The 27,358-nt window shown below is 51.1% G+C and overlaps 8 protein-coding genes across 8 annotated transcripts; 5 read left to right on the top strand and 3 right to left on the bottom strand.

Annotated features, from left to right (window-relative positions):
* Positions 1-219: 219 nt before the first annotated feature.
* PV05_09245 (uncharacterized protein) lies at positions 220-2,046 on the bottom strand (the record flags this gene model as incomplete). Its single annotated transcript, XM_013458829.1, has 1 exon — positions 220-2,046. One exon carries the CDS (start codon positions 2,044-2,046, stop codon positions 220-222), a length of 1,827 nt encoding a protein of 608 aa, XP_013314283.1.
* Positions 2,047-3,979: 1,933 nt separating this feature from the next.
* Positions 3,980-5,431, top strand: PV05_09244 (uncharacterized protein; the record flags this gene model as incomplete). The annotated part of the gene is made up of 2 exons (XM_013458828.1): positions 3,980-5,029; positions 5,086-5,431. Exons 1-2 carry the CDS (start codon positions 4,071-4,073, stop codon positions 5,429-5,431), a joined length of 1,305 nt encoding a protein of 434 aa, XP_013314282.1. The 5' UTR covers positions 3,980-4,070.
* A 2,003-nt stretch (positions 5,432-7,434) lies between these two features.
* On the top strand, positions 7,435-8,238 carry PV05_09243 (uncharacterized protein; the record flags this gene model as incomplete). The annotated part of the gene is made up of 2 exons (XM_013458827.1): positions 7,435-7,930; positions 7,991-8,238. 2 exons carry the CDS (start codon positions 7,435-7,437, stop codon positions 8,236-8,238), a joined length of 744 nt encoding a protein of 247 aa, XP_013314281.1.
* A 1,130-nt stretch (positions 8,239-9,368) lies between these two features.
* Positions 9,369-11,893, top strand: PV05_09242 (uncharacterized protein; the record flags this gene model as incomplete). Its single annotated transcript, XM_013458826.1, has 1 exon — positions 9,369-11,893. The coding sequence occupies one exon, from the start codon at positions 9,369-9,371 to the stop codon at positions 11,847-11,849; it is 2,481 nt and encodes an 826-aa protein (XP_013314280.1). The 3' UTR covers positions 11,850-11,893.
* A 400-nt stretch (positions 11,894-12,293) lies between these two features.
* Positions 12,294-16,945, bottom strand: PV05_09241 (uncharacterized protein; the record flags this gene model as incomplete). The annotated part of the gene is made up of 11 exons (XM_013458825.1): positions 12,294-12,500; positions 12,564-13,544; positions 13,599-13,803; positions 13,874-13,969; positions 14,830-15,056; positions 15,106-15,194; positions 15,252-15,528; positions 15,599-15,670; positions 15,799-16,044; positions 16,098-16,549; positions 16,606-16,945. 11 exons carry the CDS (start codon positions 16,943-16,945, stop codon positions 12,294-12,296), a joined length of 3,192 nt encoding a protein of 1,063 aa, XP_013314279.1.
* Positions 16,946-17,883: 938 nt separating this feature from the next.
* On the top strand, positions 17,884-20,724 carry PV05_09240 (uncharacterized protein; the record flags this gene model as incomplete). The annotated part of the gene is made up of 5 exons (XM_013458824.1): positions 17,884-19,119; positions 19,176-19,298; positions 19,350-19,400; positions 19,458-19,582; positions 19,665-20,724. 5 exons carry the CDS (start codon positions 17,884-17,886, stop codon positions 20,722-20,724), a joined length of 2,595 nt encoding a protein of 864 aa, XP_013314278.1.
* An 807-nt stretch (positions 20,725-21,531) lies between these two features.
* Positions 21,532-23,629, top strand: PV05_09239 (uncharacterized protein; the record flags this gene model as incomplete). Its single annotated transcript, XM_013458823.1, has 5 exons — positions 21,532-21,943; positions 22,012-22,189; positions 22,248-22,318; positions 22,382-22,579; positions 22,635-23,629. 5 exons carry the CDS (start codon positions 21,532-21,534, stop codon positions 23,627-23,629), a joined length of 1,854 nt encoding a protein of 617 aa, XP_013314277.1.
* A 65-nt stretch (positions 23,630-23,694) lies between these two features.
* Positions 23,695-26,272, bottom strand: PV05_09238 (uncharacterized protein). The gene has a single exon (XM_013458822.1). The coding sequence runs from the start codon at positions 25,867-25,869 to the stop codon at positions 23,965-23,967; it is 1,905 nt and encodes a 634-aa protein (XP_013314276.1). The 5' UTR covers positions 25,870-26,272; the 3' UTR covers positions 23,695-23,964.
* Between the last annotated feature and the right edge of the window lie 1,086 nt (positions 26,273-27,358).

The following is a 27,358-nucleotide window of genomic DNA, read 5'->3' as shown; positions in this document are numbered from 1 at the left end:
CCGGAAGACCTTCTATAACGAGAGTCTGCAACACGACGACTTAAGGAGGAAGCCAAACTGCGATGCATGGAAGAATTCATAATTTCATTGAGCACTGATGTTTGCTAATCCAGCCAGCTATTCTGCTTCTCATGAGCCTTCAATCTCTTCCCTGTGTCTTCCCAGTTTGGAAATGCAAGATCTTTTCGGCAGATACTACCAACCACCAATGACAAGTGGTCATCTTTTGGGAAGCGTGAACTTTTGTTGCATAAAGCCTTCACCTTTCTCATAGGTGTCGAAAGGAAGCATGTGTCGCTTCATGAACATTGCCATGGTTGGAGGTACTGGAACTGTTTGTCTTGTTGGCATCTGAGGTAGATCAACCTTCGCCGAAACAGGATAAAGTCCCCATTGTGGCTGTAATTTGAAAGGTATCTCAAGGAGCTTCATCCTCGCTGGAAGACGGGTCTGGACAATGTCAGCCAGTACATAAATACCATTTTGAAACTCAGCGTAGATCTGGTCTACGCCGCCATTGGCGAAATAGTATCGTTGATATATCTCATGGAGTTTCGGGTTGAGATAGTCTCTGAGCCAAGTAACAACCCGATCTGTTCTCATTGGTACACATGGAGACGCTTGAAGAAAAGCCGGTTCAACACTGAGCAGGACAGCGTGGATGGAATCATACATCTTCACAAACTCCTCTTCCAGGTATTGGCAAGACAGCGCCCAAGTGGAAAGAGCTTCACAAATGAGAACTCCCCGTTGCACATCATCATCAATTGCAGCAGCCAAAATGCAACAAAGCTTCAGAAACGTGTACCGAAGGAATTGTTTTCTCTTCGGGATAAAATCATCCTTCAACTGGTCAAGATCAAGGTTCACAATCATTGCATCGACGATTCTGTGGAGGATATCGGCTAAGCCAGCGCCGCGAGATACAGGCTCCTCATCATTGCGATTGATGTCAAGGCCAGACATTTCAAGTCTTACACCTCCATCGGAGTCCGTGGAAGACTCCTCAGATTTTTCCGACTGCGATTCCAGCAGGATTCCGTACTCAAAAGGGCGGACAGCGCTATCGAGATCGACACTGATAAAGGTGTAGTCTGAGTTGTCACTCGACGAAGTCTGATCAACCTCAGCAGAGGCCGGAGCAACATCTCGCGTCGTCTCGCCAACTGACGCAACATTGCGATTTGAGTCTTCTTGCCCATTTTCGTCATTATCGTTTTGCTCAAGATAGTCCGTGCCTCTTTCATCCGACTGAGGATATTGCGGTCCGCCATCTTCATGAGCAAGAGCGTATGCCTGAATGGTGTTTCTGGAGACCGATCGAGGAGATTGCTCACGGCGCCAGACACTGTCTGGTCCTGGCCCATGGCGCATGGCTTGTCTGCGCCGATTTCTTCTTCTTGGAATTCTGGACGACTCACCTTCGTCTTGAGCGGCAGCCCGTCTTTCTAGAAGATCTTGTGTCCGAGCTCTTACTTGTGAACTTGGATTCTGATCATGTTCCTCGTCCCTTGGAGAAGCTGAATCATCTTCTGACGAAGTGTCTTCTTTCTCCATCTTCTTCTTCAACTTTTTCTCCATCTTCTTCTTCAACTTTTTCTTCATATTCTTCTTCCACTTTTTCGCCTTCTTCTTCTCTTTTTCTTTCTCTTTCTGTTTCTTCTTTTTCTTCTGACGCAAGTAGTTTCGCTTATCAGAGTCTGATGATTCTTCCGGCGAATCTTCAGATGAGTCTGAATATGACCATTCTTCCCAGAATAATTTCTCTTTTTCCTGGACCTTTTTCTTTGGTCGGGATTTTTCTTCTTCTGAAGATGCGTCCGAAGATGAGTCAGAAGATGACCCTTCTCCCCAGAACAATTGATCTTTTACCTGAACCTTCTTCTTTGGTCGGGACTTTTCTTTTCTGGTCACCACTGTGCTGGTGCCATTGTTCTGCGTCAAGCCATTCACGGGCAATCCGCATCGTTTACAGGCCGTCCTGCCTGGCTTTATCACCGCATTGCATCTATCGCACACGATAGTAGTAGTCACAATAACTGCCATTGTGTCAAGGAAACAAAAAAATTTGCCATGTACAGAGAAAAGAAAGAAAAGGATTGTGAAGCGCTGGTGATGAAAAGTAGAACAGCGAGGGTAGCCTATCGGCTTGGCATGACTCCACTAGTACTAGTATTGTCTTGCGAGTTCAAAGGACGCTTCGTCACCTTGAGTCCTCACGCGAAGAGGTCGAGCAGGTATTATTCTTGTAGCGTCTCTCCTGGCCTCGGCAGGCTACAGCTCCTTTTGGGCAAGAGACAACCTCCTCGAGTCAAGCCAATTTGTTCAACAGTCCCTGTCCACAAAAGTCGCGCCTTGCCAGAGGCCTTTACATCGAAGATATCTGACAATCATTCCTCCTGCGTCACTTCCTCCCAATGCGACGAATGTATTGGATTCTCTGAACCACGGTGACGAGCTCTTACCCCTGCACGGCTGGTGCTTGAAGCGGAAGAAATCGAGAAACCTCACAATTTGCGCAAAGGAGGGGTTACTGTCGGCTGCAAAGACCCAGATACGAATTGTCGAACGTACTAAATCTATCATACTCCTCGATGGTGTTCCTCCCTTCCTCCTGCTCGCAATAAGGGCACGACACATGCCAGACACGCCGAGAAGACACCAGGATCGTGCAGCAGCAAGACCTCGGCAGCATCCAAGCACCCAAGCATACTCATGTCTATACTCAGGTTTTCACACACCACAATGCAATCCCATTTCCCAGACACGTCACGCTTCACTATTCAACCAACTGCTCACGAAAGCTGCTCTTTATTCTCAAAACCCAGCGTGCGGGAGCTTTTTACAAAATCAAACATGATGCCCAATCATACAATTGCAGCTTTGCGGAAAGATTGTCCCCAGAGCATATCGTACGATTCTAAAAGTCTCGACGCTGGTCAACTGCGACATCCACCTCTTCATGGACACGCTCGACCGCGCCGTCTGCAGCCCATTGTTGCGGCCTGGCGGCCGTGCCTAGGATCCTCTGCCTTCGCTCAGACACCCAATTTGAATAATTCAACATCCCATTGTGCCGCCGCCTCTTAGAAGCAGCTTCATATCCTACAGGGCGGACATTGGAACCCAACGAAGCATCAAATACCGGCATCTGATTTCAACAGTTGCAAGCTGCTCGTCACTGACGATACTTTAGCTTGTTGCACTGCTCAGACCGTACGATTTCCTTCCTCCGGTGCCGGAGCCACACCACGGCGCCCGAATTGTTCATCAGCCTCGAACCGATCATCCCCAGAGTCTTTGGTATGCAGAGTCTGAAACACCAGTCACCGAATATATCTGAGCCAGACTCCGCGTAACGAACATGTAAGAGTTTGCGCTGAAAGAGCAACGGCCAAGCCTCGGGCAGAAAAGTGTTCGTCCGTCACATTTGAATTGGGCTTCGACTGTGCTCCGCCAATCATGTCGTCGGATTTGCGGAGCACGGATCAACTCTGCTCGGAGAACTTCATTCTCGATGAGCAGCGCTGCCTGAAAGACGAGAATCAGCGAACCTTTGGTCTCGAGAAAGGTGCACGGTAGCAATCATTTTTCTTCTGGGCGCTTTCATTCAGGCCCAACTCGAGATATCTCCAGACTCACCTGCATGTACAGATGCAGGCGGGTGAGAACCAGTGACGTGACAGAATTGGATGAGCGATTAAGGGTTTCGGACAATGAATTTTTCGGGTTTCCGAGCAAACATTCCTCCCGAGCAGCCAACCATGGACGTGCAATGCTTTCTGTCTTGTATTCTGTTTGTGAACAGGCGACTGTATTCGGAGGCTTCGAGGCCCATCATGGTCCGAAGATATACTAGTGACGCTTAGATATTTAGAAAATACGAATACGTATCCTACGACGTTTGCCAGATATAAAGCTGTCCAGGTCTGGCCCATGTGAGATGAACTCTCTCATGGTAGGGAAGAGGATTATTCGATTCTGAAACACGCATCGCCTGGCGCCTTGAATCGTCATTCGAATTGCATGCCCCATTACTTACAAGTCCTTTCGCTTCTCTACATCAGACCATGGCACCATTATCCATCCTAATCGTTGGATGCGGCATAGCAGGCCCAACCCTTGCTTCCTTCCTACTCCTCTCTTCGCAACCCAGCCAAGAGAAACCCAAGATCACCATCCTCGAGAGATCTGTACCACGAGCACGTGGCCAGAATATCGATATTCGCGGCGCAGGGGTGACGATCATTTGCAAACTCGGGCTCGAGAGTGCTATCCGCTCGGCCACCACTGGGGAAGAGGGTACGAAATTCGTCGATGCAAACAACCGAGCATGGGCTTCTATCGAGGCAGATAAGTCTGGCCGTGTCCAAACAGGGACGAGCGATTTTGAGATTCTTAGGGGACGTCTGGCGGAGATCTTGTATCAAAGGTGTCAAGAGGTGAGCCACCAAGTACAAAAGAATGGCGGAGAAGGTGTAGAGTTCATCTTCGGCGATTCTCCGGAAGAATTGGAGCAAGACAGCCAAAAGGTGCATGTACGCTTCGCCAACAGCGGCGAGAGAAGGACTTTCGACTTGGTGGTTGGCGCGGACGGCCTCCAAAGTCGGACGCGAAGGCTGGCATTTGGAGAGCAGAGTGACCACGAGAGGATCAAGCAACTGGGAATGTATGGTGGATTCTTCAGCATGCCGAAGGCCGCGACGGACGGCGAATGGAGGCGCTGGTTCCATGCGCCTGGAAGAAGAGGGATAATGGTGCGGCCGTCTGACGTGAGCGACAGGTCGACGGTCTTCATGAGCGTCATCAATGAGAAAGATGAGAGATTGAGAGTGGTTGCGACAAGCGGGCACCAAGATGTCGAGAAACAAAAGGAATTGCTCCGGGAGTACTTTTATGATGCGGGCTGGGAAAGCAAGAGGATTGTCAAAGAGATGGAGGCTGCCGATGACTTTTATTATGCCATGGTGGCGCAGGTGAAAATGGACAAATGGAGTACTGGGAGAGTCGTGCTGCTTGGAGACGCTGGGTGAGTGTCCCTACCTTTGTGAAGCTGCTTGAACATACAACTGACAGAGCACGAAGCTATTGCGCCTCACCTATCTCCGGAATGGGCACAACATTGGCCTTGAACGGGGCATACAACCTTGCAGGTGCTTTGACGCGTCACCCTGGTGATCATACAGCTGCCTTCGCTGAATACGAGGAGAAGATGAGGCCGGTCGTCGAGCGCGCACAGAAATTGGCTCCGGGTGCTCCGTACATCTTTGCACCAGAAACGGCCTGGGGGATTTGGGTAATGCATGTAATCTGCGTCATCATCCATTATTCCGGACTGGCCCTTCTGATGGCCATGCGCTGGGGACCGCCAGCGAATGCCGTGCCAGTTGAGGATTATGGATTCAAGCAGTTGCCTGATCGGTCGGACTAGGAGCTGGAATGCATTCTGCAGCCACCCACTCCGATCAAAAAGAACGGAGCACATCAACAAGTCGCCTGCGGATGTCCAGCATGCCCTGAGTGTCGGGAGTAAGACTCCAGGGCTTTCGAAGGATTGATAAAGTAGAGCTTTTCTGAAAGAACAAGGACCTGTTGCCTAATAGCGACAATTGCGACAATCGCGACAAAGGAGCAGGGTCAGGTGTGGAGGTATCGACGTCTCTCTACTCCTTGAATGCCGATTAGCTGGCGAAACCCTCTGCCGCTGACTTCTGGCAGACTTTGAGCACGACGATGGAAATGTGAAGGATGGAGATATACTGCCCGACTTCAATAGTAGTGGGAGTGATCAATGAGGAGACTTCTCACTTGTTGGTGTATTTAGGGTGGTGGTTGAAATGGAAGTGGGAAAGTTAAATCGAGAACGTGCCTCGCGGCATCCGGTGCACCAAGAGGTCGTTGTTCGACATGAATCGACAGCCATGTGAAGCCCTTAGACGCGCCAACCGACCCTTACACTAGCAAGTGTGATTCGCCTGCGCTCCTTCGCACTCACGTATTGGTTCAGTGCATCAGGCCAGGTTCCGGCGGAGTGTCTCCTCAATTGATTATCCTTTCTCTTTCATACCGTGATTGAAAGCCCAGGTTCATGTCCAACAAGCTTCAGAATACCTGATTCAACCATCAAGGTTGCCATGGGTATTATCCCGAAGCGCTAACACACGCAGGACGGCCTTGCAGTCGCCCTTTTCGGCGGTCGACCTTGAAATTTGTTGATGTTTCGACCAACTGACCCATTGATTTTCTAGCTTTTCTGGCCCAACGAAGGGTTCAAGGTTGCTTAGGGCCATATATCCTCGAAGTCTCTCCCTGGTTCCGGCAGTCAGGATGTCCACAATCGGCGGGATTGTGTAGTGGTTTAGCTGACAAATGTTCCCTCCATCAACTTCTTTCAGCTGATTTTAGGTGCTTGACGCTCGCCAGATGGGCGGAATTGAGGTATGGAAGGCAGGAGGAAGAGCTTTGGGGAGTCCTGAGATTTCAAAGTCAGCATGGCACAGAGGTTGAGAAAGCGAACCATTATCCGAGCAGGATGCCGAAGACACGGGCCCCCATCTGTATGCGGCTGCGTTCGCGAGAGATGGAACGAGAGGAGTGATCTAGCAAGCTCAAGTCCCCAGCTAGATGCCGCATGCTGAAGAGTATGGACTTTGCTAGCATTGCACATTGGAATGGGCAGTGTCCGGCTTCACGACCCTGGGAGTCGACCCAGCCAGGCATGTTGCCCTGAAACGCCGGCCAGGCCAGATTGATGCTGCTTCGCTGGTCTCTAGTTCTGAAAGATCCGAACTGAATTGCCGAGTTGAACGCAGACATCAGGCTTGCATTGACAAGATATCAAGACATAGACGGGGACAGCATCATCATGCATCGACAGTCAACAAAAGCCGCAGTTCGGAGAAAAGTAGTTCCGTTGTAAGAAACTGCATTCGTTCTAACGCATCTCGAAGACCGTCCATTTCACTCTGTCGCACATCACTTCATAGTTGTTGATCTCAGTTTCCATGATGCTGAAGGCCCCCATTCTTCGAGTCAGACGTGATCATTGTCCCCTTTCCCTGCTTCAGCTCGATGTTTTCGCAGAGATTTGAAAGGCTTACCCTCAAATGAAAACGGATCGAGCTGTTGTAATGCTGAAAGTCCCGAGGCAAGGTATGATATTGGATTGCATGAGCATCATCCATGGTAGTGCGAAACGGACAGGAGCAAATGCAGTCAATAAGAAGGTGCAAAATCCTCTAGCTGGTGGTCACGATCCATCTTTCTCCTGCATTCAGGGTTGCGCCTTCGAGCACTTTCTCTCTCTTTTCGCCCTCTCTAACCTCCCAAGTTATCAAATTTCTCCCATCAGACCCAGCATTTTCTTCCATCATTTTGATTCATCTTATCCTCTCATTGCCCATCTTTCCACTTTTACTCGCAGTGCAAAAAACCATGGACAATCCCTACCCATTCATGGGCGAGCCAATGAATGTCCACCTTGTCGCACACAAAGCCCACACCAAAGATCCCCTCTACAGTTTCTCGTCGTACGGTGGCTTCACAGATATAACGTCTGCACCCATGATCGGTGACATGTTCTTCCCCACCAAAAAAGAACCCAGCGAAGAGCAAGAGATAGCGGCCACGGTGCTGCTATATAAAGCCATTGATTGCGGTCAGATCCCCAGCAACCATCGAGCGAAGAACGTGTTCGGCTTCGACAGCTGCGAATCTCGGGTGCAAGAAATGTGCCTTTTGGAGGCCTACAGACGTGTCAAGAGCAAAGGAGTTCACCACGAGCTCTTGGATTCGTGGCGCACCAAGGCAACGATGGAAACCCATATTGGCAAGATCCTTCGTGCATCAATGGATCAGCATCCACCAATGCCGGCCTATAACCAGCTTCAAGCTCTTGAGATCCTACGAGGTCTTGACCGTGAAATGGAAGGTAACCCAGTCTCATACCGTCCATCACTGTACGAAAATACTAATCAACATTTTCAAACAGGCCGGGCCTCAACTTGGACCACCTACGAACGATTGTTGCGAAGCAAAATGGAAGACTACGACGCTTGTATCAAATGCGGTGCCACACATACCACCAGCACTCCGGGCGTTAAGCCTCTGAATCGCTGTGGACGATGCAAGAAAGTTTTCTACTGCAGCAAGGAGTGCCAAAAGCAGGACTGGAATGTTCACAAGGGTGCTTGCAGATCCGAACATGAAATTCCCAGAGCGGCTTCCAATGACGAATAGTAAGAGAATCAGTTACTCGGCGAAATAAAGTGTGCAGAATAGTGATGGCGTGGCACCTGGGCTACTGATACACCATGCAGGAGTGGGCTGTGAGCTTCCTGAGCTTCCTTCGGACTGGATCTTACAGTGCTTGAGCATTGGAGTTCTCGGATCAGAGGTGATGGATACTTTTCCCACAATTGCAGTGGATATTACAGTGGCCTCAGAGCAGCATGATACCCCCAATTATGCAGGAGAGAATTGTCAACCTCCAAAAGACCAATTGCATCATCTCCCACTCCCATCCAGCAGCGATCTGGTAAGCTTCCAAAGATCCAGATCAGGCGTCCAGAAGCCGAACCACCCGTGCTGGCATATCTGGGGTACTCTGGACTTACTTACGGCAGGTAGCCCGTTTTCCGTGGGGCCCATAAGACTGGCGAGACTGGCGAGATTGGGTGCAAGTGCGGGGAGAGACACCAGTCGAGCCAGCCTCCGCAAAACCCATCCACACTCAAGTTTCCCAAGCAACCACCTCTACATTCAAAAATTGATCCAGGTTCATATCTCCCGCAGTGATCAAGATTAGAATGGCAGTATTCACATCAAATGCCTTCGCGAAGCCAAAACCGGACTTGATTTGTCGTTTCTGCAGTCGACACTTCGCCAAAAAGGACCATCTCAACCGTCACGAACGAATTCGTAAGCTGCACAGTGGAATATCGGTTTCTCAATGTGCGCGCCCCCACTGACATTTTGCAATAGACACAGGAGAAAAACCCTTCAGGTGCAAGTATTGTGGGTGTTCATATGTCAGGAGGTCCGTATGCTTCTGCTTCTCTGCAATGCTAGGACGCGAACCCTCATCTGTGGACAGCAGCTGATGCCACGCCTGCTCCAGCGATGTTCTTACTCGCCACATCCGAAGCCACCACAGCGAAAATGCCGCTGCCATCCGTAACAACAGCGTCGTCAACAAAATTCAGGGCGAGGGAATCCAGCGCCGCATCGATGCGCAAGACACAGCCCAGAGCGCGAGCGTTGGGGCCAGAGGTCCATTCCACGACTCTCTTCCTCCATCAGAAACGACTATTGGTGTTTTCGGAGCGGGGCACCATCCATATCCGACCTCTTTGCTCGGGTCCGCAAGGATGCGAGACTACCCAATTTCTGCTTCTGTGACAGCCACAGCAGAGACATTACGACGAGATGTCGAAGGCCGGCAATCTGAATGTCAAACCGGCCTTCCGATACTCTCTGCGCACACGACGAGCGATACAGTTTCTGGGCTCGACTCCCATTATTGGCCAGATCTCCTAAGTGGACCGACTGACACGGTCACGGCTCCTTTCAACGAGAACTCGAACTTTGGTGTCAGTCCGCTTCAGATGGATTCGACCGCGAGCGCAGCCACTGCCAAGGCAGAAGACCGCCGGTTTGATGCGGGCATACACACCTCCCTGGCTGACCATGGGGATGGGTTGGTTGCCCACTTGAATGAATGCAACCAACCAGTCACGTCGCTCTCTCAATCTCCAACACGCCCAAGTCAAGAGCCGACAGCTCCGACTTGTCGAGAGACGCGGCATTCGCATCAGCTCACTTCAAGAGAGGAGATCGCACCGGAACGATTCGCTCGTGTCGAAAAATTATGGCCGGCGCCCAGGCAGCCTCTTCCTCGCTCGATGCGTGCATTTTGGACAGACGTGGCTGACCAAAAGGAAGACAACGCCTTTGGGTTGGTGCAGCCGTCTAGCGTCGCTGAAGCCATGGGAAACCAAAATGCTCGCCACGAGCATGGCTGGAACGATGTGTGCCACAAGCGACTCTACAAATATTGCAAAAGCTCCGTGTTACCACAACTTCTCGAGGATAATAGCAGCTCCTCTCAAGGTGCCCCTGCTTCGATAGTGGGCAGCGAAACCGAATATAGTATGGCTTCAGCTGCCTCAAGCACCGTCGACTTTCCAGAATCAAGGTTTCTTGAAATCAGCATCGGTCTCTATTTCCGAAGATATCACGCAATGGTCCCTTTCATTCATCAGGCTACCTTCTCTGCATCAGCAACCTCTGACTCCTTGCTTCTGTCCATGTGTCTCATGGGGCTGATTTCCCTGGAGGACTCCGGTGCTACAAACTTTGTTCGTGAGCAAATGCCCGGTGCTATTGAAAGGTCCAGGTCGGAGCTGGCCTCAAGGTCAATCAGAAAATCCCACCTGTCACAGACGCTTTGTGCTTTAGCTGCGGCAGTCCTTCTACTACATCTGTCGGCAATGGTGCCTGAGTTTGTTCAAGCCGAGCGAGTCCATCTTCTTTATATTGAGTCAATTGGCCTGGCACAGCGGAATAGCCTGTTCGTTATGGACTCAGATCACCGCATTGACACAAGACTTTGGAACAAACACGGTGATTCTGAAGCCGGCTGGATGGCCTGGAGTCGGATCGAAAGTGTCAAGCGTTTGATCATAAGCATCATACTAACTGACTCCTCCCAAGCGAGACGCTTCGATACGATGCCAATCATCAACGTCGATCCAATAAGCTTTGTCTTGCCTTGTGCGCCAGAGTTGTTCGATGCGAGGAACTCCAAGAGATGGAGAGCTTTAGTTCAGAATGGGGCGGCCGACTCTGCTCCTTCGTTCGAGCTGACAGGGAAGCATTTGCGTCTGCCACCCAAGCTGACGGATTTCGGCCTGCAGAGCATACTCGGATCTGTCTGGTTGAGGTTGTTGCAGAGGCGCTCTCGGTTGAAACCAGCTGTTTTGAGCGCAAAATGTGGAGATTCTCCGCCCTTCATAAGCCCGGCGCACGTCTACGAAAGCAATCCTGAAGCGCAGGATGTTGCTCATATTCTCCTCGCAATTTTCGACACGTACGCCAACTTCTTCCCCCACACGGACGTCAACAACTTCGTCATGTGGAATAACATATGCCTCCATCTGTGCACGCACTACAGCTTGTTCGAAGTAGCCGTCGGGCGATACGGAGCAGAGCAGGCGAATCTCGCACTAAATCAACTTTCGCAGAGCTGGGTGCATACCCCTGTGGCTCGAAGAGCATGCCTTCATGCTGCTCAGACATTTCTTATACTCTCCCGGTGCAGAGCGTCCGATCGGATCACTGTGCAATCGGAAGCTGCGGCATTTGAGTCGGCATTGGTGCTCGGAATCTACCTATACCTATTGCCTGAGTCACGGGTTGACAAAGCCGCTGGCGGCAGAGATAAAGGCGGCGCTTATCGGGGAGAAGCAGATCGAGAAGATGAACATGAAGATGAAGGAGAAGGAAAGGGAGTGGAGGACGATGAAGTGTTTGAGCTTGTTGATTGCGTCGATTGGAAGGCAGTTGGCAGCGTTGGAATGCCATCTAGCCCAAACCCGACTGCACGGCCTGAAGTCGCAGATCATGACATCCTAGTACTTAGGTTTGTCAAGCAGGGAGGCACAGTGACCTTCTCTGGTTCGCCGCATTACGGTGGGTTTGAATCGGCACGATCTGTCTTTGTGGAGTATTTGGGACTTCTCCAGGACATCGGAAAGTGGAACGTCCAGAGATTTTGCCACATTCTGCGCGTTTTGAGTGTTACGACAATGGAGGATGGCATTGTCCCCGAGGAGTCATGCTTCTCGTAGTTTCAGGGTCACAAATTGGATCTGAAATTGGATGGAGGTCTGGTAGAATCAGGAGCATCAGCCAGGGCTTCAGGACAGTGGCATATACGGCAAAGATGCAAGACCGATGGAGGCCCGAGTCGAGCAAACTCGAGCTGTGATAAATTATAATCCTGGCTTGTCAAATGAACTAGGCAGTGATATGGAAGGCTGGAGCAGGAAGAAACAGCAAAGCTCTCTTCTGTACCCAGAAACTACTTTCTCCCTCACGTTCAAGGATTCATAAAGGATAACGATGAAGAAACGCCATCCAGAGATGCTCAATGAATCTAAGATGACATGACACCAAAGGCTGCATCTTGCGGACTACTATTGTCCTGCTCTCTTGCCCTGTCGTCCCTCTTCGCCCATTTGTGCCCTGCGGTTAATCAAGAGTCCTTAGCGACAAACCACACGGGAGCGGGACTACTCCAGAGCATTTTTCATGACATTTTCCATGGTGATCTTGGTCTCACCATCATAAACTCGCAACGCCTCCCGAGCTTCGGCGGCCTCCTTGAGGAGAATCTGGCGACGCTTCTCGGACCGAGGCGTGAAGCGGGCCTTGAAGGGCTCCGGACGCATGTTCTCACTGTCCGTGTAAGCGAAAATATCCAACTTGACCTCCACGCCCTGATGAATTGGTCAGCGCACGGTTCGATGATAAGGCAGGGAATGCTGGGCGGCGGCACTTACATTCTCGTCGAGGCCCGGTCGCATTTGGAATGCCCACAATGCTCTAACTATGGTAATGAATAGTCCTTGTTCAGCCAGAGGCTGACCACTGCATTGGCGGCGACCCCATCCGAACGAATTATGACCTTTCTTCGATGGATATGGTCTCTCGAGGCCACCGAAGAATCGCTCAGGACGGAATACATCTGGATCAGGAAAGTCTTTAGGGTTACGATGGATGCCCCAAAGATTACCTGTGATAGCAGTGCCTTTGGGGATCAAGTAGCCATTATACTCGTCATCTCGGATAGGGGCGTGTGGGATACCGCCGAGGGTCGTGACGGAGCGCCAGCGCAGGACTTCCGAGACTAAAGCAGAAACGTAAGGGAGGGAGGTCTCGTCGGACCATGTTGGCATTCGGTCTTCACCGACTACCCTGTCGATCTCCTCTTGCGCCTTCTTCTGAGCCTCTGGAAAGACACACATAGCGAGAAAGAACGACAAAGTGGAGCTGGTAGTGGTATCGACTCCTCCTCCAATAAGATTGGCGGTGAGACAGGCAATGTCTTCTGGTGTCAAGCCATGTTCTTGTTGATGTTTAAGGAGGAGTTGAGAGAAGTTGTCCTGCTTAGCGTGGGCTGCTTCCTTAGACAAGGCATAGAAGTATGCTTGGAACAGTTTGGACTGAGTCAAGATCTGGCTCGGTAGTTTGTAAAGCCAGCCTGGAAGCTTGGCGAGGAATGGGATGGTCTCCATAAGGTAGATGCCAGGGACCACGAAGTCGACGCCTTCCATGAACCCAAGGGCACACTGAGCTACGTAGTCGTTCATCCGGTCGATTCGACGGCCCCAACCAATGATGGAGACCACAGAGCAGGAGTATCGCTCAACAGACATGACCATGTCGTCGGGCTTTTCGAGCAGATCGCGGAGCATGACTTTCGACTCATTGCCTTGGAAGGTCCTATGGTCACGAACGGCTTGCGAGCCCACCACTGTGTGCTAGTTCTGTCAGCCCCGACGACACGAAAGGATCAGATTTTAGAGGGGACATACCACAAGGCGGCGTTGCACTCTCCACTTGTCACCATATATCAGACAGACTTGATTTGCATCCGTCTGGTTCATCATGTCGCCCATAACGACCATGTGAGGGCGAGACGAGTAGATGGCGGCCCTTTTTTCGAGCAGGTCGGATGTCGCCCAGGCATCGTTGCAGACAATAAAGGGCCGTCTGCCATTCCAAAGGGTGATCATGCCGCTGTTATATCGTGTCGACATCTTCTCGAACTCGATCCACGGCCTGACTTTGGGGATGTCATACCAATTACCGATGACTGGGAGCGGCAAGGGTCCTGGGGGCATCTTTCTTCTCATCCGCAGGATGCGCATGTAGTCGACCAGAAGCCAGATAAATGGTGCCGCCACTGAGAGAACCATTAGCAGCTTGACTGCGTGTGGCACTTGGACAGCCCCCAGTCCGATAGACTCGAGCGCGTGGTTTGTGAGGATTGCCATTGTCTTCGCTATCTGCTGATCGCTTCACGTAGGAGGAAGGTTGAGGAGAGAAAAAGGTTGTCAGAATTTCACACAGGAATGTTGGGATAGTAGCCTACCTCTCATATATACCGAGCCTTCTTCTGCCAACGACATGCGTAGCGGCTTCAAAAAGGGCTAGCAAAGGGGACAGCGACCTCCATTGGCGAGAGGCACATGTGCCATGGGCACCCCATACCTCAATTCATGGGGAAATATGGAGGAGGACTGCTCCCTAAGTTAAATCATTGCCTAGTCTTTCGATCTTCGCCAGTGGGACTGACATCGAGCATTGGGCGGCAATCGCGCCTTGGATGGCTTAGGCAGCGTCTAATCACCGCTGGGCTAGAGATCCTACCAGCAGTCCCCTGACGTTGGGACGTGGAGAAGAGCAAAGACGTGCGGTGGGAAACCGCGTCTGGAGCTGGATGAAGACCCCCACAAGCAAGCTGAGTTTGCCCCATATTGTCTGCCCCATATCAGGTGCCCCATATCCGTTGCCCCATGTTTTCACGCTAACCAGTCACCCAGTCCAGATTGAAGCTACTGTCGGCCCCTTACGGGGCTTCAGTCATGCTCCTTATTTACTGAATGGCAATAGTAGCACGATGGAATGCTTCCAAATCTAGTGTCTGTGACATCTCCAGTGATTTACCAAATCGAATGAGGAAAGCTCCAGAATAGACAATGGACAGCCGGAAGATCTGACGTTTGATTGAAAAAGCTCTATCTCAAAACATCCAAAGTTTACAGATTGGAGGTTAAAGTCTGCTGATACTCGGTGCTTCGCTTGAGCTCGAAGCCACGGCCACGGAGACGTTTAGGCCAGATGCCGCTCTTACCGGGCGCAAGAATTCCGTTGGGATCCAAAGCATCCTTGAGTTCTTCATTAAACTTCAACGCAGCACCATTTCCCCAGTTGTAGACATTTGCAATTTGGTCCATGAAGCATAGATGCGTGCGGTATTCACCGTAGCCCTAGAAAATCCATTAGGCACGTCCCACGATTGAGATCTGGAGAGCTCACCTCTGCTGCAGCATCGTCAATGAGAAGCTCGATACATCTGTGAGCTCGACGGCGAGAGTCTGGGTCTTCCTTGTTGAAGGTCAAACATACTTGAGACACGAGTCAGCACGAAATACCATGACAGTGTCCGGGAAACGCAATCTTACCGATGTGATGGAGTTCTCTCCACCCTACAACGAATGTGCCAATGTAGTCGAAGCCAAATTCGTGGAATCTACGTCTGACCATTTCGTACTGCTTGTTGGCATCGGCGCCACTCGCCGGAGAGATGGGAGAAAAGCCGAGCAACGAGCCTTTCTCACAAGTCCAATTCAGCCATCCGAGTTCGTAGGTGTTCGGTAGACCTTTTAGTGTCTCTTCTCTCATGTGAAGAACGGTTCGCTTCTCTCCCTCGGCTCGTGGCTTGGGAAACTCGTAGGTAGCCTGTGCGGGTTGACATCAGTAGCAAGCCCAGGTTCAGATGTGCCTGGAAGATTAAGCTTCCTTAACATACTCCAGGTATCTTCATGAAAGTCGATTTCAGCACCTCCCATTGTAGATCGCGCATGGGTTTCGGACCGTACATCTAGTAATGTCAACAAAGAGTCAGCATGAGTATCCAGAAGGCAGCGGATCATTACGCTGTATATTCAGGGGTTTGTCGACTTCCAGAACAATGCCAATCTTCGGCCCAAGTTGAGCTGATGTACGTACCGCACCGTAGACATTCCAGCGGCCAACCTTGATATCTTTTGCGATCTTATCAATCTCGGCGTCCGTGAGTACCCCCGTATTATCTGTATACGAGGACTTGGGGCCGTATGCGGCCGCGTCCATGAGCGGAGATCGGATAGTTGGTGCATTCTGAATGACCATACCAATCCTAAGACCTCGGATGGCTTCCACAACGGCTGGAAGATCTGAGTCGTTCTGAAACGAGAAAAGATATGCTTGGTAGCCCTGCGACACAGGTAAGTCAAGTCCGGCTGCAAAGTCCGCATTTGAGAACGTACTCCAGGATCTGGCATGAGCCAAAAACCCATCTTGGTGACTATGCCGTAGTTTGATTGAGTGAATATCCCATCTGGATAGGGTCCGTAGCCGTACTGGAACGTCTGCCAGGTGTTGTTCCCCGGAAGGGCGCCCATGCCTGTCCGCATAATCTCGCCATTTGGCAGGACAACTTCCATTCCACAATGCATAGAGAAATGATCGCCGTAGGGAGTGTAACCAGCTCCTCTATCTAGAGCATTGCCGACAACAGATCCGCCCCCGAGGTCTGGGTTGTCGATCCACAAGTGTTGATAGCCGTTCTTCTGCAGGTAATCATAGAGTGCAAAATATGTGACACCGGGTTCGACCAGACAGGTACAGTCGCGGCCATTGACGTCCAGCACCTTGTTCATACGAGCGCCAACGTCCATGACAATACTGCCCTTGAGGCGCGGAGCCGCTCCTCCGTAACCTAGACTTGATGTTAATTTTTCGGCTACTACTAGTATATGTGTATCGGCCACGTACCCAGGTTGCGTCCTATGGACGTGGTCCAGATTGGGGTCAGGTATTTGTTGGCTATTTTGACGATCGAGGACACATCCTCGGTGCTTCCAGGGCAGACCACAGCACCAGCCAAGAAAGTGTCTTTCTCGAAGATGTAGAACAAGTCATGTTCCTTTGGATGGTTGAAGTAGTGTCCTTCCTCATCTGGCTGCATTTGCTCGCGTGTGCAGACGCTGACATTGTCGGGCCCGACGATGGCACTCATAGCACGCAGAGCATCTCTAAAAGCAGCTGCCGTCACATCGGGAGGCAACACGAGGTCTGCATCTTTGATGCTATCGATCTCTCGAACCGAAATCATTGCGGAAACCACTTGAAGAAATCTGAATCAGACTTACTGAAGTTGGAAGAAAAGCAGATAGGCCGCACTCCTCTTGCACATCCTTGCGAGCTTCATATATTGAACAGCCCGGCCAAGATCCGGGGATAATTTCCCTGATCCCAGTGACGGTAATTGGTCATCAAAGACCTCAATTCGGCAGACCTTTGCTGAGGACTCGTCCCCATCTCAGCTGCCGTGGTGCCGTAGGTTGATGTCCTGAGAGACCTACTGAGGTAGACTGTTGCCCCACATGATATGGCGTACGATGTGATATAGAATAGCCTGGGGAAACTCTCCCTTGGGGCTGGATGAGCACATCAAGCTCTAACTGCATTAGACAGTCGTGTTGTTGCTCATGGCGTTGGGGCTTGAGAGGTGGAAGATATCCCGGGCCATCGAGATGTCTGGATCAGGTAGCTCTCCCTTTTTAGTTCTCGTTGAATACGGTTCCTGCCAACTGATCCGAACACTGCCGGAATGGGAGTCGACAACGATATGAGCCAATAGAATAGTGCATGGAGGCACCGAAGGGATAACTGTGAACGGATCTTTCGCCCCTTCTTCCCCTTTGACAGGGAAGCTGAACTACTCCGCTGAGTTTTCCCCCCCCCCTGAACGGCTCGACGGATCCCCCGCCCCCACAAACCCCACAGTCTCTTCTTGCATCACGCGTCCTTTCGCTTCAACCTTCAGGCTCCTCGTTTTTTGCTCCATTATCGTCACTTCCTCTTTATGCGGCTTTGCTCCTATTTTATCGGGCGGCCTTGAATTTAATCGAGCACGTGAACAGCCCCATGTCATGATCTTTGTGTCCGAGCCTGTCAACCCGGGCAATACCAGAACCTGGCCGTGCCGGGTCTGTGGTGACCCCATGAAAGTTTTCGCACAGCCAGGCACAGACTTCAGGTGACTTTGAAATGGATATTGCGATCACGTTTTCACCATCGAGCAGTCATTCGTTGATACGCCAGGAGCAGCAGCTTGATAACTCTCAACCACAGAATCTTGTGAGTAAATCACCAGACGAGGCTCAAGATGGGACTTCGCCAGAGGCTTATGCCTCCAATAATGGCCACAAGAGACGGAGATTGCTACAGTCCTCAGCCGATGTGTCATTAGCATGGCAATCCGGTCAACCGACTTCTCCCAGACCAGGTCAAGGACTGAGCAATGCGACGGCCGATCGACCCTCAACAAGCACCGGCCAGCCCCTTGCCGCCGCTGCTCCTCATTCTATTGATCCTACGGTTTCTCTTCAGGCTTTACGCCACGCATCAGGATGGACAAACGCAGAGCTGCTCCCAATGCCTGGGAAAACGGCATACTCGGCAACCCTTCAGCCGAGCCAGACGCAGCTGTACGAGATCAGCACTAGAGATTATCTCGAAAACGGATGGGACTTTGAAGACGCAGCACATCTCTTTGATCTTCTGGATGCGAATCAGCCACCTACAGCAGTTGAAAGCTTGGATCCTGAATTTTTCAACTTCGAAGATATAGTCCACTGCGATAATTTCTGGCCGGTATCTAGTCCAACACCGAGTATTCAATCACAACTCTCTCAAGCAACTACGCGTCCACGACACGAAATCCCAAACGAGAGATTTACGCGCATTCAACAACTATGGCCTTCTGCAATCAAGTTCTCGGATTTCCCGGTAAACTTGTGGAAACATGTCATGGCTTTGGAGCACAACAATGTCGTCGCGGACTCCAGAGCGCACTCCGACCAGTCACCAACTCGCGCTCACAATGGCAAAACATTCAAGTGTGGTTTTGATGACCTCTGTCGGGCTCGCTTGGCAGATGACACCAGACTTTTCGGTCCGCCTGTATCTACGCCAGATTGGGCAAATGTCGAGGGCCAAGACAGTGCTTTTCACATTGGAAAAGACTCGGATCTGAGGAGTAGCACCATCCATGCCGTAGACCTGTGCAGCTTGAAGGTTCCGTCAACTTTTCCTTCTACCGAGGTATTTGGATCAAGCCTCGATCTTTACTTCCGGCGTTTCCACACGATGATGCCATTCATACATCAACCAACGTTTGCAGCACCTGCCACAAGCAGTGTGGTCTTGTATCCCATGTGCTTGATTGGTTTCGCTTTTTTGAACGACTTGGATGCAAGACGCTTTGTCAGTGCCCAGATACCGGTGCGCTCATGTCAATGTTCTGAACACAAATTCAACTCACTAACACCAATGAGTAGGTGACCATCAACAGCTGTCGGTCTGCTCTTGCGTCTTTGTCGTCAAATGTCGACAGCTGCTCACGTCTCCTCGCTGCCTTGACCTCGGCGGTGCTTAACTTGAGTTTGGCCACCATGGTTCCCGTAAGTTCAGAGACTGAGATTTCTACTTTGTGCTGACTACTGTCGCTGTAGGACATGGTCCACGACGATTCTATCCAAATGCTTTGTGTTGAAACATTGACTGTAAGTGCTTGCGTTGGCAAGCTATGGAATGTGTTGTGCTAAATGCTACAATGTTAGATCGTCCAAAGGTACGGGCTTTTCCGGGCGTATGAGAACTTGGACATCACGCAAGACGCGTTTGGCAACAGTACGGATGAGACACTGAATTGGCAAGCGTGGGCGAGAGTGGAAAGTACTAAACGGTATGTTGCAATCATCTCTGCCCATGATTCACATCTTTTTTCCTGGCCGAAATCGCTCACTTCTTCTCTGACTTGTTTCAAGCCTCATTATCTGCCTGATAATGGTCGACGCATTCTACGCTCATGTATACGGTATGAGACCCGTTGTCCGCTCGGACTTGGCTCAATTCAACCTACCTTGTCCGTCATCGTTGTTCGAGGCGCCTACCGCAAGCAGATGGAGGGCTTTGTGTACAGTCGAAAAGGACCTCCTTTCGTCGAAGGCTGTCCTCCGCAGAGACGCTGTCTCGCTGCCTCGGACCGAAACCTTCGGAATGCATGGCCTTCTTTCACTGATTTGGGCCAAAGTTTTGGATGCGGAATATCTTCTCATCACCAGCGCGTCTGCTTCTCATTGCCCGTACTTCACAGCACCTGGTGAGGTCTTCGCAGAACACGATGCACGCGATATTGCTCCGTTAGTGCAAGGAATATACGAGGTCTACGAAAATACCTTTGCCGCCATGAACCCCAACTGTCTTGTATCCTGGAATGATACCTGTTTGAAGTTGACCTCGAATTACCGAGTGTTTGAAAATGCTGCTGGTTGCCAAGGAGCCGAACAAGCTCGAGTCGCGCTAGATCACGTCGCACGGTGGTCGCAGACTGTATCAGCCCGGCGAGCGTGTCTGCATGCTGCACAAATTTACCTGATCATGTCCCGCCGAAAGACCTCTGACCGCATCATGTTCCACTCCGAATTGGCCATTTTCGCATCGGCTCTGGTCCTTGGTTTCTACTTATACGCCTTGCCGAAACCTGTGGTCGTTGAAAATGAGCGTGATGATTTCGAACTGCTCGAAGACGTGGACTGGACTGGGATGGGACTCGTCGGCCTGGGCGGTCCAGTTGCCACGATCTCCGGAGCCCATGCTCAGAAGAATGCGGCTAAAGCATTCGTAGAAGAGGGGGGCAATTTGTCGTTTGATGGAGTGAAACTCCCTGGTGGTCTTAAGTCCGCTCAGCATATTTTCTTGGAATTCTCGAGTTTGTTGGAAGATGTTGGCAAGTGGAATGTCCAGAAGCAATGCAAGGTCCTGCGTGTCCTGAGCGATATGAGTATGGAACCGGCAAAGTTCGGTATGGATGATGGTCAAACCTGAGCCTTTTTCTGCAGGCAGTCCCTGGACACCGATAGCCATCTGCAAGTGATCAATTGCAGAAGATGATGCAATGACTATATTGCCCTGCTGGCGAACCCCAAGCAAGACAATTCTTGTGGTTTGCCCATGTCGCGCAGGTGCGCAATTGAAAGTCTCTATCTTCGTCATTCCACCAGCGTAGTGGGACTATGAGCCTTCTCCCAAGAGGTAGCTCAATTGGCATACTGGGGCTTTGAGGCCGAGAGATGCGAGAAGCTTGGCCGCTGATAATCACAGAGTTCCGCCGAGTGCCATACTGGCAGGTTGGATGAGGAGGTTGTTGCTTGCCAGGTGATATTTGTCGAGGATGTCCCTAAGCAATTTCCCCTCTATTGTCTCTTGCGTCTTTGAAAGTCCGACGCACGACGGTATTGTACTGGTTCTCAGTAAATCTTGTGACTGAAGATGGAGCATGTGGGGCAATCGTGGGCAATTTCCTCCATGCTCAGGATATTGGGAGGATTATCCGCACAGATCTGGGCCTCCGTGGGATCAGCACCACTATTCCCCAGTCCTCGCTCATGGCATCCCCGCGCTCTTTCTCGACCCTGAGGACAAAGTGCCCCTCGGTTGCTACAGAGCACAATCCACCCGTGGCGGCTTTGTTGCCGGCAATTTTTGCGAGCCGGGTCCAGCCCATGGATATATAATTTACCCGGGTACCACTACTGGCATACACTTCCTTCACATCATTTGCGGGACAATATCAGAATCTGGGGAATCTTTTGAACATCCAGGGGCGTCACATCACGATCGGCAGGCCCAAACATGAGCCAGGAATATGCTCCCGGCATCCCAGTGCGGGTCACCGATTACGCGGACAGTGTTAAGAAGCGCTTTGAGGAAAACGCAACCGTCCCTCCGGTGAAGCCTCGTAAGGAAGCAAGCGAAGATCTACCTGTTCTGCCTCCTGGGGTTACCAGGCAGAATTTCAATGCCGCAATTGAGCAACTGAAAAGCATTGTGGACGGTCACGTTGAACTAGTGGATCATGATTTGGATGATGGATGGTACTTACACAGGCCGCTGACCCACGATGTGTTCGCTCTGGATGAAGACGACTACTTTGTCAACAGTGCCATCTGTGCTCCTGGAAGCGTCGAGCAAGTCCAGGCGGTGGTGAAATGGGCGAATCAATGGCTGATTCCGATCTACGCCGTTTCAATGGGACGCAATTTTGGTAAGAGAATCTAGAAATCTTTGGATGGCACAGGTTCAAAACATCCAATTGTACTAATCTCCTTCCAGGGTATGGTGGCTCTTCTGCCAGAGTGAAGGGCTCAGTCGTGCTTGACATGGGCAAGAGAATGAACCGTGTGTTGGAGCTGAACGAGAAGAGTGCCTTTTGCTTGCTCGAACCTGGAGTGACTTACTACATGCTCTACGACGAGATTCAAAAGTCGGGCAAAGATCTTTGGGTCGACGTGTAAGCTGCTGATATCTGGGCCGTGTTGGTCGGCAAACGCTAATCGGCGTCTCATCAGGCCTGATCTAGGTGGTGGGAGTGTCATGGGAAACTCTCTCGACAGAGGCGTGGGCTATACTCCCTACGGAGGTGAGTGCTAGGCTCTCTATGTGCCAACGGGTGAGTTATTTGGTTACTAACACTCCAGTACAGACCATTTTGGTATGCATTGCGGCATGGAAATTGTCCTCCCGGACGGAGAGGTCATCAGAACAGGGATGGGTGCTCTCCCGGACGAAACCACTGAACACGGAAGCTCGAATACCTGGCAATTGTTTCCATATGGGTTTGGACCTTACTCAGATGGTATCTTCACTCAGTCGAACTATGGCATAGTGACAAAAATGGGCTGTGAGTCTCTCCTTGTCTCGAGCCATTGCTGTCAAGCTGACTTTGTGCTTCTCAGTTTGGCTGATGCCCAATCCCGGCGGTCACCAAACCTTCCAAATCACATTCCCACGAGAGGACGACCTTCACGATATCATCGAGATCATGCGACCTCTGAGGATCAAAAACATAATCCAAAACACACCACATCTCCGACATATCATGCAAGAAGCAAGCGTCTACGGTAACAAGAAATCGTATTGGCCACACGACGGACCTATTCCGCATGACAAGATCGACGAAATCATTGTGCCCAAATTTGAATGGATCGGAAACTTCCGCTGGATCCTGTATCTTTGTGTCTATGGGCCAGACGTCGTCCGAAAGGCCAATATCCAAGTCATCACCGAAGAGTTCAGCAAGATTCCTGGAGCCAAAGTCATGTTTCCCGAGGAGACGCCCGACTATTCCTACCTGAGGAGCAGAGTCAATATCTACGCGGGCACGCCGGATCTGAGAGAACTAGACTGGGTTATGTGGCTCGATAATGGGTCACATACCGCCTTCAGCCCCATCAGCCCTCTCACCGGCAAGGACGCCGAGAAACAGTACCAACTGACGAAACGACTTCATCAGAAATGGGGGTTCGATTACTTCCCGACCTTTTGCCCCGGATGGAGGGAGATGCATCATATTGTCATGATCATCTACGACCGAGGAGATCCAGACTCCAAACACCGAGCCCGGTGTCTGATGGAGGAATTGGTGGCAGAAGGCGCCAAAGTTGGTATGGGAGAGTACAGAACGCATCTGGCCTTGCAAGACCAAGTTATGGGGACTTACAGCTGGAACAACCACGCCCTGCTCAGAATGAACAACAAGATTAAGGACACGCTCGATCCAAATGGCATTTACGCGCCAGGGAAAAGCGGAATCTGGGGTCGCTGCTGGGACAACCGAGATAGCGCCCATCCAAGCAGAGTTTCTGCATCTTCCCAGGAACCGCAAGGGCGATCGACATTGGGGAGACTCAGCTCTCAGGTTTCCGACCAGCTGTCAAAGAGTCGACTCTAAAGAAGCCAACCCTGATCATGAAAAAGCGAAGTCCTTCCGGACAATTGATCGATAGAATCCCCCCTGGCTTTCATTCGGAATCGAAATAGCTCCATCAATATCAAATTCTAAGCGTGCTATACGTACTGCGAACGACGAGTCTATGTTGTCCTCGAACTAGCAGAGAGGTTGACTTGGTCAATCATAAACTGCGTGCCAGATAAATGTCAAAGCCTGTGACGACAAGCCAGATCTGCTGGCATCGTGTTACTAGGCCGCAAATGTTCCCACGGCATATGCTGACCATCTCCTAGTTCACGGTTCTTGAAATATTCTTGGGCCAGCCTTTCCAGTTATCAGTGTCCCCTCTTCGTGGTCGTAGTTGTTGTGCATGTTGTGGTGGTCGTTGTTGGTCTCGAGGATGTCGTGGTCGTGGTCCTTCTGGCAGTAGTGCTCGTGGTGGTTGTAGTGCGGGACGTGGTGGTTGACACGACTGATGTGGTCGACGTCGTAGATCTCGCCGTGGCGACAGCTGAAGTAGTAGTGGCCGTGGAGGTAGTGGCTGGCACGACTGCTGTTGTCGACGTAGTAGACTGCGTGGTGGTGGTAGCGGACGCAGTAGTCGTCAATGAAGTGGCGGCACTTCCAGACGTGGTCGTGAACGATGATGCGCTGCTGATTGGTACCATGATATTTACCAGCAGATTACGATAAACCGAAGTTAAACGAGACTTCATGTAGCAGGTGGCGAGCAATGGTGCATATGAAACGCCCACACATCCTGTGGTCTGCTCGCACTGATTGATACAGTCGACATTGGACTGGCCAAAAGTTGTGCGGAGGTTTCCACCTGCACGATCATAAGTGTAGCAAATCGACCAAACAGCACCATTTTTGGCGATGTAGCTCGCCTCAATACCCGGGCAACGAGCCGAAGTGCTTGTGGTGCTGGTAGTGGCTGCGGAGCTGGTGGTGGTGCTGGGCCGTGTGGTTGAAGCAGTAGTGGTCGTAAGAGTCGACGTAGCCTCTGCAGTCGTGGACGTTGTAGAAGAAGTGGTCCACACGCCGGTTGAAGATGTGGCTGCTGCTGAAGTTGTGCTTGTAGTTGACGACGTCGTGGTGGTGCTGATGGTGCTGGTGGTGCTGGTGGTGCTGGTGGTGCTGGTGGTGCTGGTGCTCGATGACTCTTGAGATGTCGTCGAAGACGCTGAAGGTGTCGTACTGCTAGAGACCGTAGTAGACGTAGCAGTGGAAGAAGAGGTGCTTGTCGCGGCTGGTAACTTTGCACCGGTCACCGTTGAGCTGCTCAGACCAGGCATGAGGATATTCTTCAGGTAGCAATAGCCATTGTCAAAGGATATATCGGTACAGCCAGAGGTTGTACTGCAAGCTGCGATGCATGATTCAAGTGTTGAAGTCTGGATGATTGACATGTCACCGCCCAGGTAATCCGTGCCGCAAGCGATGACGAAGCCATCGTAGCTCTGCCCATCGGCGTCAGGGCAAGAAAGACCACTGCTGGCGCCGCCGGCCGAAGTAGTTGTAGCCGAGCTTGAGGTTGTGGTTGTCGAGCTGCTTGTGGTCGAGACTGTAGTAGAAGTTATAACGGCTGAACTGGTTGAGGTTGAGCTAGTGGTTGTGGTCGTGGTAGACGATGTGCTGATAGATGGTAACTTCGCACCGATGATAGCCGTATTGCTTATACCGGGCATTTGGACATTCTTCAGATAGCACCATCCGCCAGTATGAAAAGAAACATCCGTACATGCAGAGTTTTCGGCACACGCAGCAATGCAGTCTTCCAAGGACGGGGATTCCTGATTAGAGAGGTCCCCACCGTAATAGTCCGTGTCACAAGCAATAGTGAACCCGTCGTAGATCGTACCATCTGCAGAAGGGCATGAGAGCGATCCGACAGGATCGTCTTCTTCATTTCGAGCACTCCATACCGCTGAATTCATGGTGGGAACTGAGGTAGAGTCTTTCAAGTAGCAAGCTCCGCCCACATACGAGACATCGATGCATCCGGACGTGGAAGAGCAAGTGTCAATGCAGGACTGGAATGAGCTTGTCCATGTCATTCCCATGTCACCTCCGAGATAATCGACACCGCACATAATAGTGAAGCCACTATAGGTGTTGCCGTCGTCCTGGTCGCATGATAGATCTGTCGACCTTGTCGAAGCTGGTGCAGCACATGCGGATTGCAGCAGTCTAGCCCCACCGGCTAGCAATAGGAATCTGATGGTGGTTTGCGCCATCGTAATGAAAGGCTAAAGGTCAAGCAGCAGAGATCAAAAGAGTGTGCACTTTTCTCAAGTGAGAGACGCAGAGATTGGTTTGCCGTCGGGTCTGAACGGAAAGGCCAGCTTCCTTATGTGCTTGAGCATTAGTACTAGCCTTGTGAGCTGGGAGACCTACATTCAACCACATATCGTACATGGTTAAAGCTTCGCTCTTGAAGTGCGTCTGGCTGCTCGGCACTGGCGGCACAGCAATACCCAAGGCTTCCAAAATTCTTCTGGAAGTGTTCTTAGGGTTCAAAGTTTGGTGAAGCCAGCCGGAATCTGGGCTCTCTGGGTTCTGCGCCACGTCACATTCGGGAGCTGAAAGCTGTGTAAGTGATCATGGGGAATCAATCGTCTTGACTGAGAATGAAGCCAGTTGCCTCGCTAAGGCGGTGACCCGAGGGCATGGTACGCTGGCGGCATCAACATTTGACCTCTTTGCTGAACGGGAACGTGCACGGTGCACAATCGTGGAAGAACATCCACCTTTTTCCTGATTCGTAGTAAAACCTCCGGCGCCATGTGGTCGTGCACAGATCATTTTCCGTGGGTTCTGTGCACCGGATGTCACATAACCTCAAGCCACACGTGCTGCCGCAGGGACGTCACTGGTCGGAATCTGTGACTTTGGCGAAAATTGACCACGGGCACCGGTTCTTGCGGCGAGCACCAGAGGTCTGGAACGACCTCCGGGCCGTTCAACAGCGAAGACCTTGTGTCAGGATACAATTCGCACTGCCCTGATTCTGGAAGCCTCTGTGGAAGTTTGGGTTTTACCAGATTGTCCGGAATTCTCGCAGCATACATCCTTCAAACAGCCGATGAGCAATCCAGCCGGGATTCTAGCGGGGTTTTCTTGGGTTCAGGCCCAAGAGATGCTTCGTTGCAACAGATCTGTAGAAATGGAATGCATTGTGTGCTTGTTCCGAAGACTGCCGCTCGAGATCTCGCTCACGCTCACGGCGCAATCAAGCAGATGGAGCTTCGGCAGGAATCTCAGTCCTAGAGACGATTTGGAGCTTGATCCGTATGTGGCGTGGCCGCGGGCGGAACACCGGACTTACTGCATTTGAGAGTCGCTTTTATGTCTCGGGCATTCTCGCTGTTCAGCCTCTCAAGCTACATACATAAATCGGAGGCGTGGTTGGTGCTTGAAAAGAATTTGATGTTCTCATAATATGTTTATTGGAGTTGGAATTTGTCGACGCTCTCGACAGATAACAAGTGTCGGACATTTTACTGGCCACTGCGCTAATGTATGAATACTCGGCCGTTATTCCAGTATCATGCTCTGCCAAATATTAACATGAGCACTGGTGCATGAGCCACAGATAGATTCAATCCAGCAAACGCTCCAAATGCTGGTTGTGAGAGACAGCTTGCGGTAGATGTCTGAAAGGCCGAACCTGTGATGGCGTTCCCAGCTGTGTGGTCTGAATTGACGTTCATGTCAAGATCACGG

The sequence above is a fragment of the Exophiala xenobiotica genome (genome assembly GCF_000835505.1).
Source record: "Exophiala xenobiotica strain CBS 118157 unplaced genomic scaffold supercont1.5, whole genome shotgun sequence".
Classification (NCBI taxonomy): Eukaryota; Fungi; Ascomycota; class Eurotiomycetes; order Chaetothyriales; family Herpotrichiellaceae; genus Exophiala; species Exophiala xenobiotica.
The sequence above is the reverse complement of the archived record's forward strand: the minus strand, read 5'-3'. Positions and strand labels throughout refer to the sequence as shown.